At 38.4% G+C, this 12,765-nt stretch overlaps 1 protein-coding gene across 5 annotated transcripts in view; it reads right to left on the reverse strand.

The window, feature by feature from the left end:
* Window positions 1-10,298: 10,298 nt before the first annotated feature.
* Window positions 10,299-12,765, reverse strand: part of usp2a (ubiquitin specific peptidase 2a) — a 46,798-nt gene continuing 44,331 nt past the window's right edge. For all 5 annotated transcript variants that reach the window (XM_059331603.1, XM_059331601.1, XM_059331602.1 and 2 more), the window contains 3 exons: window positions 12,431-12,535; window positions 12,012-12,132; window positions 10,299-10,842 (listed from right to left, as the gene is read on the reverse strand). In XM_059331603.1, the coding sequence (XP_059187586.1) occupies window positions 10,758-10,842; window positions 12,012-12,132; window positions 12,431-12,535 (311 nt within the window). In that variant the 3' untranslated portion in view covers window positions 10,299-10,757. The remainder of the gene's footprint in view (window positions 10,843-12,011; window positions 12,133-12,430; window positions 12,536-12,765) is intronic.

The following is a 12,765-nucleotide window of genomic DNA, read 5'->3' on the forward strand; positions in this document are numbered from 1 at the left end:
CCACAAACTAGAGACCTCGAGCATTCAGAGGATCAAGATTTGATTATAATCTATATCATCTAAAATCAACATGCTATATATGACTTTTTTTAAATGTTTGAACATCTTAGAATATGTATTTCCCCTGTAATTTCTGGACAGATTATGTTGTAATATGTATCAACAGAGTTTAACAGGACCATTTTAAGCATTTTGGGGTATTTGTAAATTTGACCTTTTTCAACATACTTTGGTATGACTTTTTTTATATACATTTTTGGACATCCTATAATATCGTGTTTTTCTGTTTTTTTGGACAGATTATCATCATTATCATCAATATGTATCAATGGACTATAATTGGGCCATTTTAGCATTTTTAGGCATTTAAGAATTTAACAATTTTTGACAAAAATGTACATACTATAGTATAGAATTTTTCGTTTTCGGACATCCCATAACATGGTGTTGTTCTATGTTTTTGAATTGATTATGCTTTAATAAGTATCAACATAGTATAATAGGACCATTTAAAAAAAAGCATTTTTAGGCATTTTGAAAATTTTACCTTTTTGAAATAGGCTACTATATTATGACTTTTTTAAATATTTTCATCCTATTATCTGATGATTTTCTATCATTTTTGGAAATATTATACATTCATATTAATCAACATTGTATATTTGGGCCATTTCAAGCATTTTTAGGCATTTTAAAGAATAACACTTTTTAATGACAAAAATCAACATACTGTACTTTAGTATGACTTTTTCATTTGTCATTTCTGGACACATTTTACTCTAATATGTATCAACAGACTAGAATTGAGTGATTTTTTAATTTTTTTTTTAGCATTTTTAGGCATTTTGAAATTTGACCATTTTTGACAAAAATCAACAATTATGATCAACAGAGTATAATAGAACCATTATAATAACCTATAACCTATATAATATTCTAGTTTCATATAATATCAGAATATATTACCGTTACACCAAGTAGATAACTAATGATTATTTATACATTATTTATACAGTTACAGATTATTTATTCTGTTTTCCTGTCTTGGTGTATTGATTTAATATTGTGTTCTTGACCATTTTTATCCATTCTCGAATTTAAAAAAAAGAAGCCTATTTCAGCATGTTGTTTCATGGAATAAATAGTATCAACACAAAAACTGCAAAGATTTTTCACCACTCAATTGTACCCAGAGGGCTACTTTCTCAAACATAAAACTAATTATACATTATTTATACATTATACAAAACAATAGTTTACATAGTCAGCCAAATCTATCAAATGATAACTGAGAAAATAAAAAATAAATAGTCACAAAATTAACATCATTACATCATATCTGCCCCCTCCACCATGCTCAACCCTGCACAGTCAGACACTATATCTAATATCTGTCAACTGATTTATCTGTCTGGCTCCAATTTCCATCATGCCTATAGTTTCTCCACCATCTCCAGCAGCTGATGTATTTGCGTCCTGTCTCCTGTATTTGTATCTAACACTTGATGCCTATGGCCACATCTGTCCAGCAGCCACTGCAGAGGCTCCCCCCTCCGCTCGATGTGTTTCTGCACGGTCGTCCCTCTCAGCTCCTCTCCGTAGGTGAACAACACCACGCTTCTTCTCCAGACGTCACTCCCCAAAACGTTGAGGTTCGTTTCCACAGCTCTCCTGTCTTTCTCTGTGAACGAGCCCACCGGCACAGCCAGCAGGAAGGTCACTCTGCTCCTCGCTGGGCAGAGGGAAGGGCTCCGGCTGATCTCCCTCCTGACCTGCTTTGGATTGGCCAGACCAAACAGACTCCACCCGGGGGTGTCCACCACCGTGACAGGCCTCCCTGATACTTCCCCGTGACCTGCAGAGCACTTGGAGGTCTTTATGTCGATCTGAAACTCTTCAGTGTCCAGGATCATGTTGCCTATTGAGCTCTTCCCTGACCTCCTCCTCCCCAGCAGGACGAGCCCAAGAGCAGGCTTAAAAGCACCTGAGACAGCTGGGAATCCTGCAATCACACATATTACACATTTTCATTCAATTTCTTGGCTATTATTGACACAATTTAGTGGTGGTACATTTACTCAAGTACAATTTTGAATTTTTACTTGAGTATTTCCAATTTATGTAACTTTACAAGTTTAAGGTTAAACTCCATTTTGAGGCAAATATTGTACTTTTTACTCCACTACATTTAGCTGCCAGTTTTATTTTTCAAATATATATCTATTATAAAGCATTATTCACAGATGTATCCAAACAGGATGATGTTTTTCCTTTTTTTCTTAATAAACATAAAATATCAAAACATACATCAAGATAAATACCATAAATAACATATCATAATCTGGTTGAGTACAGTACAGCCAAAAAGCAAATAAACAAATGAATAAAAAAATAAAAATAAAATAATAATAATAATAATAATAATAATAATAATAATAATAATAAGATCAATAGAATTAATACAAAATTAAATACAATAAAATAAGTAAATAAAAAAACATATAAATAAAAATGCATACATATCATATGTATTCCTAGCTAACAGTTTTAGTTACTTTTGAGGTGGACATTTTACATAAAAAACATGATCAATTTAAAATGATTACTTAAAAAAAGTATTAAACCACATAACAGTATATTAAGTAGTTATATCTTTACAAAATTTAAATGCTGTTTACATAAATGCATCAATAATAATAATAATAATAATAAAAATCTAATACTATATATAGAATATATAAAACAATCTGAGTGAGTCCATAATGCATAACGAGTAGGCTACTTTTACTTTTGATACTTTAAGTACATTTTGATGCTGATACTTTTGTACTTTTACTTCAGTAAGTTTCAAATGTAGAACTTTTACTTGTAGTGGAGTAATTTCACAGTGTGGTATCTGAATACTTCTTCCGCCAACATTAAAAATATCTGATCAAAATTCAGACCTACCTCTGGGCACATTTAGTCCTCCTGAGGCATCCTGCGGCCTCTGTCCTGGCCTCCCATCATGCACATCATGAATCACTCTCATTTCTATCTTCTCTTGTCTCCCCTGCGACCTGCTGTCCTCCCTCAGGCTCACGTCTCGTCTCAGCTGGTTGTACATCCTGTCCCGGATGTCCCTGGGGCGCTTGTTAGTCTCTATCAACTTCTGTATCTTCTCAAAGAGCTCTGTGACCTGCGCCTCTGAGGCCATGGACTGGTTGGTCATAACCTGGTACCTGTTCCCGCATCGCTCCAGCAGCCAGTGGAGCGTCCGACCCTGACGCTTTATGTGTTCCTGGATCGGCAGACCTCCTGCAGCAGAAATAACCTCGTTGGTTGAGTGTTTTTATGTTAAATCTCGACCTGAAAAGTAACTACAGCTGTCAGTGAAATATAGTGGAGTAAAAAGTACAATATCTGGCCTTAAAAGGTAAAGTTACATATCGTCACCCTGTTAAAATAATCGCCTAACTCATTTTTTCAAGTTTTGCAGGAAACACAAAAAACTTCACCAAAAGTGTAACATATGACATTTATTGATAATTTCACTCAAAAAGGATGTAACAAAGGATGGCTATTGGCATAGTGATAACACTGTGTGTAAATTATGTAACTTAAGAGAAATAAATGACTTCGACAATTTTTTGAACATGCCTTTGTGGCTTAAGCAAGATAAGGTAACAATTTATTTTGAAGGTGTCTACATAAGGGTGACACAAGCCTGTCAGAAACATGACATGACAAGTATCATGACCATTAATGTTACTTCAAAGTGTCTTTAATGTTCATGACACATCCCATGTCATGTTTATGACACGCTCATGTCATGTAGACACCTTCAAAATAAAGTGTTACCATATCTCGCTTAAGTCACAAAGGCATGTTAAAAAAATTGCCTAAGTCACATTTTATTTTGACTTAGGCATAATAAATCCGCTTAAGTCACACACTTGACATAGGCCATTATCTTAAAGGGGTAAAATCACATGATCTGATCAACTGAGGATGTAGGTGATTTTACCACAGGTGGCCGGCGTCATGAGGAGATGATTTAGGCAAAAAAAAACAATTTTGACAAAAATGACTTTTTATGACAATTATTTTAACAGTGTGACGATATGTGGGAAAATTTAAAGTACAAGACCCTCAAAAGAGTACTTCAATACAGTTCTTGAGTAAATGTACTTACTTACATTCCACCATTGATAATGAACTTTAGTTTACCTAACTTGTCCCCATGAGTGAAGAGGACCATAGCTCGCTGCCAGATGGGAGTCTGCAGCAGTCTGAGCTGGGCCTCCATGGCGCTCCACTCTTCCGGGCCGAAGGTGGAAGTGGTGGGCAGCACCAGCAGGATGACGTGGGGCTCTGGGTGGCAGAGGGTTAGACCTCTGCGAAGCTCCTGAGACACTCTGTGGGGAGTGGAGGAGTGGGACAGCCACCCAGGGGTGTCCACCACTGTCACCTGGTGGAGCAAACATGGTCAAAATCAGCAAACATTTAAACAGATAGTTCAGATTTTTTGGAATGAGGTTGTATGGGGTCAATTTGTTACCTGCAGTAGATCATGGTCTGTGTATTCCCAGTTTGGAGAACCAGATGCTCTAGGCAGGAAACAGACTGCAGACGGGGCCTGACACAAAACCATCTACACAAAGGCCCACTCTAAAAATGTTATACCTGTTTATGTGTACGCTGTGTATGTCATTTGGCACTACTTTTTCTCAACCGTAGAACGTTCCTACACAGGGCCGGCTCTAGGCATAGGTGACATAGGCGGTCGCCTAGAGCGCCATCTGCTTGAGGGGCGCTGCCAGTCACACTCGAGGGAGAACTTTTTTTTTTTCGATGCCCATTGTCGCCCTCCGTTCGTGTTCTGTCTTGAAAATAATAAATATTAACAAAATAAAGAAGCAGATAAACAATGACATTTTGCCACTCGTGGTGCTGAGTCATGTGACGTGTGGTCATTGCCTTGCCCCCCTTAGACGGTCAGATCGCTGTCACAGAGGTCAGGTCACGTCAATTGACAGACAGGTTATGTTTTGATATATCTTTTTAAATGCCTTTTTTGGTGAAGACGTTTCATTTGTATTGCTAGGTTGAAATAAAGCAATGCTAGCTTAACACAGTTAAGCACATTTTTCGAGCGTTTTGCACGTTCACTTTACTAGTACATCAGTACACAACCGAAACACTGACTGATTATGCCTACAGGTAATGGCTGTTCATTCGAGAGGGTGAGAGGGAGCAGAAGGTGGCCCACTGCTGGTAAAACACAAAAGGAGAAAAAGAGCAGGCCAACGGACACTTACAGTCTAGAGAGTGAGGCACAGGACAGGAGAGCTCATCTGACATTGAGAAAAGAACGACTCTTTTCAGAAAGTGCCACTCATGGCAGTAGCAGCTCTCCTGGTCTGGTCTGTGGGTTTACAGTTCACACAGCGGAGCCACCAGGTAGCTTGGGCTCTTTCTTCTTCATCTTGGGGTTGCCCATTCAGTCTCCATTTTTTAGTTTTTCTTTGGTATATTCCAATTCATAAAGGTTTTCCTTTTGTCTCCATATTGAACCGCATTTCATCCTCGCTGTCATAATAACTCATTTTTGTTTTCTTGTATTTGTTGTCTCTTACAAACACTAGGGACTGGATTCTGACCAAAACAGCTGATCTGCTGTTGCGTAGGAACCGGCAGAAAACGTGGAAGTTCTGTTTGAGAAAAAGTAGTGCCAAATGAAACTGCTGTGGATAGCAACAAAAATCAGTGGACATATCGTAAATATAGCATACACATTAACAGGCATAACATTTTTAGGGTGGGCCTTGTTTAGGTGGTTAAAATATGTTTGTTGCAGTCTGCCCCTGCCTGGAGCGTCTGGTTTTCCTCATACAACCTACTTCAAAACAACCCAACTATCCCTTTAAAGTCTAAATGAGTAAATCCAATATACAGGTATATTCACCTGTACTCCACAGGTGGTGCCACTCTTTCTGCAGCTGCAAGTAGTTTTTTTATGAAAAGCCGGTTTCTGCAGGATGGTGTTTCCTGCTGAGCTTTTCCCACTTTGTTTCTCTCCCAGTAGCAGCACAACCAGCACCTGGGAAAGGCCTGGCTCTAGAAACATTCACAATCTCATTTATACACACTTAAATACACAGTTTTGTTAAACGGCATAAAAAACAACAACAACCTCACCATAAGAAGCTGCCATGTCCAGGTTTCTGTTTCTGTTGGCACACAGCTTCAGTCTGAAATCTGTCTATACCAGTTTTGTTCTGAGGAATTTAATAAATCCACATTGGCCGCGTTGGCCGCACGGTTCTTAAGGTTGGGCTCACTTCATTGTTAGTTTCAAAGTTCACATCAGGGAAGTTCCTGAGAATTTGCCTCAGTTGATAAAATGACTCACACCACACACACATATGCTGAGGCTGTAAAACATTAGATAACACACACGATCTATAGTGCCATCTGGTTGTTGGAAAATCTGCTTTTATGTCATTTATGTCAATTTTTTAGACATGTATTAGATGTATACTCCTCTGATGACTTATAGACATGGGAACAAGAAATCTGTGAATATCTTTCCAACTTTATTGAACTCAAAAAGTTGATTTTTGTCATTTTGATTTTTATTTCTCGAAATGCATGACATTTTTTCCCTCCTGCCTGGCCCTTATCCTTTTCCGTTAAATTATGAGAGGAAAAAAGTCGAGGCTGTTAACTGCCTATTTGGTCTCATTTATAAAGTATTTTGCAGGTGTTTATGTTTTCAATAACATGCAAAAAAGGAGCTTGTTTATTTATTCAAGATATTATAAGGTGATGCAGAAATGGCATGTGCACTGATGTCTTGGACTATCATCATCATACAAAATCTGGCATGGAGTTTAAAGCCAGAACTTTAAAGGGAAGCTGACAGCAGGAAACATCCTGCTTAGCTTTTTATGTCATGAAGAAGTAATGCCCCGGTGCTCTCATAGAATCCAGAGGGATAAAGTGTTCAGCTCTTGTTTGTTCAGATGTGAGGACAAAGAAAAGATGCACACCTGAACCTCTGCATGAATTCCTCTGTGTGTCACACTGAACTCCCTCCCAGCTGAGTACTGACAGTGGAATATATCAAAGTGAACAAATAAAGACACAGAATTTAAAACTGTAACTGAGAGCTTCATTATTCTGCAAAGTTAAGCACGGTTATGTCCAAAATCCTGCAGATTGTGTGTCACTAAGTGACACCATTACATCATTCTGATGATATGATGGATGTTTCTCCCTCAACATCTATTTATTTATGGTGAGTTAACGTTTCCCCGCAGGTTTTTTTTTTTTTTTTGAGTCCTTGTGCTGATGTGGGAGCCTCACATATAGACCTATTCCTGCCCCACAGGACCTCTTCATGGCATCAGATCACTCTATGAGGCCCCAAAGCTCGGACCACAGAAATAGGCCACGTACGGATAATGGAGCAGCAGGAAGTAGGCCAGGCCGTGGCACTTCCATAATGATTACTGAGCGATCCATCAAAAGAAAACGGTGTGTGTCTGCGATTTTAAGCTGATAAGAGAGGTGGATGAGCTGTCTCTAAACCAAGATGAATTATATTACGTGTAAGTGTAATTCTGCACTAAAAACTGCAGCCACATGATACATGAAAATTGAATCGATTTTTAAAGGCTGAAAACACTTAAGTTATACTGTTATCCTGGGGGACCCTTTGGAATTTTGGGCTATTTTGTCCGTTTTTGAATACTTTTCATTCTACCACTTAAAAAAATGTTTATCATGCCATGTTGGTATAATTTTTTTCAGTACAACCTCACCTATATCACCTGATCATTATTTTTATTACTTAGAAAGAAACAAAAAAAACCATCAACATAAAATCTGATATATCATGCTATAACATATAAGAGGTAATATGATAACATCTAGTTCTACATTTTTATACTAAATATATTTGACCTTATCTCCGGTTTTACTTGGACTATCATCATCAAACAAAAACTGACATGAAGTTTCAAGTCTGAACTTTAGAGGGAAGCACGCCGCTATTCCTTTATTAGTCCCATAATGGGGAAATTAAGTGTCATGACCCCTGATCATTTTTCAGAAAAATGATAACAGAGTCAGAGCCACCAGTTTCTCCACCTTCTTCTGCAGGTATTCATCTGTTACAGTCAACATGTAGGCTTTCTAAATCACATTATGTTGTTACTCTTTAGTATATACTGCAGCTGCCCTTACAAACATGTATGTGCATGCAGTATGCATATACCTCATCAAAACGTAACGCTTTGAGCTTTGACCCTCTGGTTCATATATGCTGTGCAGGGGATTGTGAGTCCGGACAGCTGGGAAAGCAAGCTGACTCATATACTTCAAAATGTGACCAAATGTAGTCGGACGTCCTGGTGGTTTTTTTGTATACTGCATACTTAAAGGAACACTCCACCGTTTTTTCATATTAAAACATGTTATTCGGTCAAGTAAGACGAGTTGATACAGACCTCTTGCTCTTGCGCAGTAATATCATCCCTCCTGAAAAATCTTCTCCCCTCAGGAGTGATGATATTACTGCGCCGAGTCGAAGTGCTCCCAAGTGCTATTCCGCCATACATTATAGTTCTCCTTTTTATCCGCTTAGAAAAGCGCCACGTTTTATTTTGTGTCGCCATACTTGGTCGTTTAACTACTCGTGTAGCTGTATTTAAATAGGGAAAACGTGGAGGAGTTTGGTCGCTTCTAACTGTCCATCTGTTTGGATCCTAATGAATGAACGGGGCTAAGCTAAGTGCTAGCCAAGTGGCGCCGCACGCCAGGGCGATTGAGTGCACGCATTGAGACGCAAGAGGTCTGTATCAGCTCGTCTTACTTGACCGAATAACATGTTTTAATATGAAAAAACGGTGGAGTGTTCCTTTAACATACTGCGTATTGGTACATACTGCGTCTTTTTCTGGCAGCAGTACAAGATAATTTACTCAAGTAAAAGTACTTATAACACTGTGACTCTTCCCCACAAGTAAAATGCCTGCATTCAAAGCTTACTGAAGTAAAAGTACAAAAGTATCAGTGTCAAAATGTAAGTATCAAAAGTAAAAGTACTTGTTATGCAGAATGCCCCCACTCAGATTGTGTTATATATTCTAAATATATTATTAGATTATTATTGATGCATTTATGTAAGATGTACTTTAATTTTGTAGAGATATGGCTCAACTACTTAATATACTGTTATATGTTTTTTTTTTTTTAAAGTCTTAAGACTTTTATCATGTTTTTCATGATAAATCTCAACCTGAAAAGTAACTAAAGCTGTAAAAAGTACAATATTTGCCTCAAAATGTAGTAGAGTGGAAGTATAAAGTTACAGAAAATGGAAATACTTAAGTAAGAACAGTACTTGAGTCAATGTATGAATGTTACATTCCACCACCGGTTGAAATGCACAAATGTCTGAGCAAAACCTGCAGCTTCTCGATCATGACAGCTGGAAAGAGACAAACACTCAAAGTAAAACCACTGTTTTGTTAACTTTTATTCATATATATATATATATTTATATACTCATGTGTTTGACTGCCACTGTTAAAAAGTGTGACTCATCACATTATCACCTGTAAGCATAAATAATAACTTTTTTTTCTCTCTTGAAACCTGGGAAATAAACCAACTGAAAAAAGTTATGGGTCATTTTCAGCACCATTGAATAGTACATTCTCTATATTGCATCAGGATATAAAAATATACAGATATAGTGTTTTTTTTCTTCTTTAAAACATTCTTTCCTTGTTGTTCAATGGCATGAAACAAGAGAGGAAGAAAAGACCTCACGCTGACGATGAGGATTGTTACCATTATTATCGTCTATATTATTAGTCCTTAGCAGATCCGCACTGGACTGTCCATTCATCCGTTCACAGCACTTTTAAAACATCAGTAGCAGCCACACGTGGGAGAAACAAATTAAATAAAAACACAAGTTATAGAGGGTTGTCCTCTGAGACGTGTAACGCTCACAGTGCCACCGGCCTCCCAACCACCGTAAGGAGAAAAGAAGACACTAATGTAGACGTGGGAGTGTTGGAGTGGGAGGGAGAGCCGTTTTGGCCAGCAGGCCGGTGGGCTGTTAGCTCCTCGAAACCGTGACCAGTTCTGTTACAGTCACACTATAAGCACAATTTATCCACAGTCCAAAGTGGTGCTGATGATGATGATGCTGCTCGTGGTGCACCAAAAAAAAAACATAAAAACAATAAAAATTCAAAGCAAAAAAAACAACAACAACAAAAAAAAGGTCAAAATTGCAACAAGTGAGTTTTAATGGTTCGAGGCAAACAAGATCAAGAAAAAGAAGCGAAGGCGCGGTCAGGATGAGGTTTGCAGTGCATAGAGAGGGACAGATTCACCGGTTGGTCGGTCAGATGGGATTATTGCCCTGTGTCAGCCTCACACAAACACACACACACACACACACACACAAACACACGCAGTAAACACACACCTGCACCCAGAATGAGCAAGACACGAGAGTAAAGACAGAGAGAGAGAGAAAGCGGGCTGGTTGATCAGGTTCCTGTAGTTTCCAGAGTGTCCCCCTCTCCAGCTCTCTCTGTGGAGAGAAGCAGCCTCCAGACTGGTGGGAGTGTGTGCCTTCATGTGTGTGTGTGTGTGTGTGTGTGTGATATATGTCCAAATACAAGTCTGAAACAGGCCACCAACACTCTTAAGTCAGAGTGGAGCTGTGGCCCGCCGTCCTCCAAGGCGCTTCACATCCGCGAGGAGGATGCCAGCTCGTAGAACAAGACGTAGGCGTCGCTGCTGCGCACTTGGCTGGAGGACATTGGCGTTACTCTGGACGGGGAGAGAGACAGGACAGAGGTCTCGTGGTGAGAAACCAGAGTACATACTTAAAGGTGCAATTTGTAGTAATTGTTAGATATCTATCAGCCTGCAACCCTGGACTGTCACTGCCCACAAAACTTATTTTTTAAAATGTGATTTCTGCAACTGATGCTCATGTTGGAATGAGCTGCCAGGCATATTCAACCCTCTTGAGTTTTGGGCTATTTTGTCCGTTTTTGAATAGTTAAAAAATTGTTTTCAATGCCATGTTGGTAATCTTTCTTTTCAGCACAATCTCACCTATATGACCTGGTAATTAGTTTTTCACTTTGACTTACCAGATCAACATTTTTAACCTGATTTTTCTTGGCCTATTATCATCAAACAAAAAGTGGCATGGAGTTTCAAGCCAGAATTTTAAAGGGAAGCTGACGGCAGGAAACACACTGCTACCTTTTAACGTCGTTACGTCATGAATAAGTAATGCGCCAGTGCTTTTGTGGACTTTGGAGGGTTTATTCAGTTTACATCATGATAAAAACAAACCCAAACACCAAATATATATAATTTCATTATTTATATAAGACATGTAAGGGCAAGGATAACCATTAAAAACTAAAGTGAAATCTGGCAATTCAATACAACTGGCACAATACTCCTACTTCTCTTATTCATAAAAACCTAATACCTTTTTCCAAATATTGTGAGGAGCTTTTATTGGAGTTATGTTGGTAATAAAACAGCTTGATCCCAAGTTTCCTGATAATAATTGATTGTATAAAATGCTCCCACAGGAAACACACACACACCCTTTTTAAATGTTTATATTGTGATCAAATGATACAGCAGTAGTGTGATTTATTACAGTCATGTTCTAAAAGCAATAAAAAAATGTAGTACCTATATCACTTATATGGCAGCTGTTCATGAAACTCAACAAACTCAGGATATGAAGCCTGCTCCAGATTTCATATTGTTTCGTTGTTTCTTTTGGGTTCCATATGTTGATCCAGTAAGTCAAAGTGAAAAAATAACTATCAGGTCCTTTAGGTAAGGTTGTGCTGAAAAAAATGATACCAATATGACATGGTAAACATTTTTTAAGTCTTCAAAAACGGACAAAATGGCCCAAAACTCCAAAGGATTAATAATCTGATGATGATGGTGTTCAAACCTACCTGGAGTCATTGAACGTATACCATTCTCCCGAGTTGGGATTGCGACAGTAGGCTGTGTAGTGACCGCCCATTGTGGTGCCTGAGTGGTTGGACACTGCGTACAGGTTGTACACTGCATTTACTGAAATAGAACACAAGCAAAGACAATGTTAAATCCTGCAAGTTACTTATTCTCTGCAGAGTATTATTGGTCAGTATCACTCGCACAGTGTATTAGATTATGGGTTTGATACTAGCTACAAAAGAAAATCAAATATCTGATTTAATATCCAGAATTGTAATATTTCCGGGGTAGACACAGACCCTGGAACAGCTTTTAAATTACTACATCTCCACTGAAATATAGCCAAACTACAATATTTTCCATTGTTGTCTAGATTTTTTTTTATCCGAAAGTGGATATTAGAATCAGGACTTACTGCTGTTTTCAGAGGCAAACTCCCGCAGGTCCAGATCCTTCATGGGGAAGTTAACAAAGGTGGACAGTTTGCTGGTTCTGCGTGCCTCAGAGAAGCGTTTCAGGTCTGGACAGGAGAGGGAGTCAAGGAACACTGTACGTTTCAAACACTTTGGAAAGCTGAATACAAGTTTCACCAAACCCCTTCACTTGTCACGCTGCACAATCAACATTCAAACAATCATTATTTGATCACTGGTGGATGTGGATCTGTAAATCAGATCTGTCTTTTACTGATGGGAGTGCTTTTACACCAACAGGGGATATTGTGAATGTGCAAAGATCTCAGCTTCTGCC

Source organism: Centropristis striata, chromosome 4 (genome assembly GCF_030273125.1).
Source record: "Centropristis striata isolate RG_2023a ecotype Rhode Island chromosome 4, C.striata_1.0, whole genome shotgun sequence".
Classification (NCBI taxonomy): Eukaryota; Metazoa; Chordata; class Actinopteri; order Perciformes; family Serranidae; genus Centropristis; species Centropristis striata.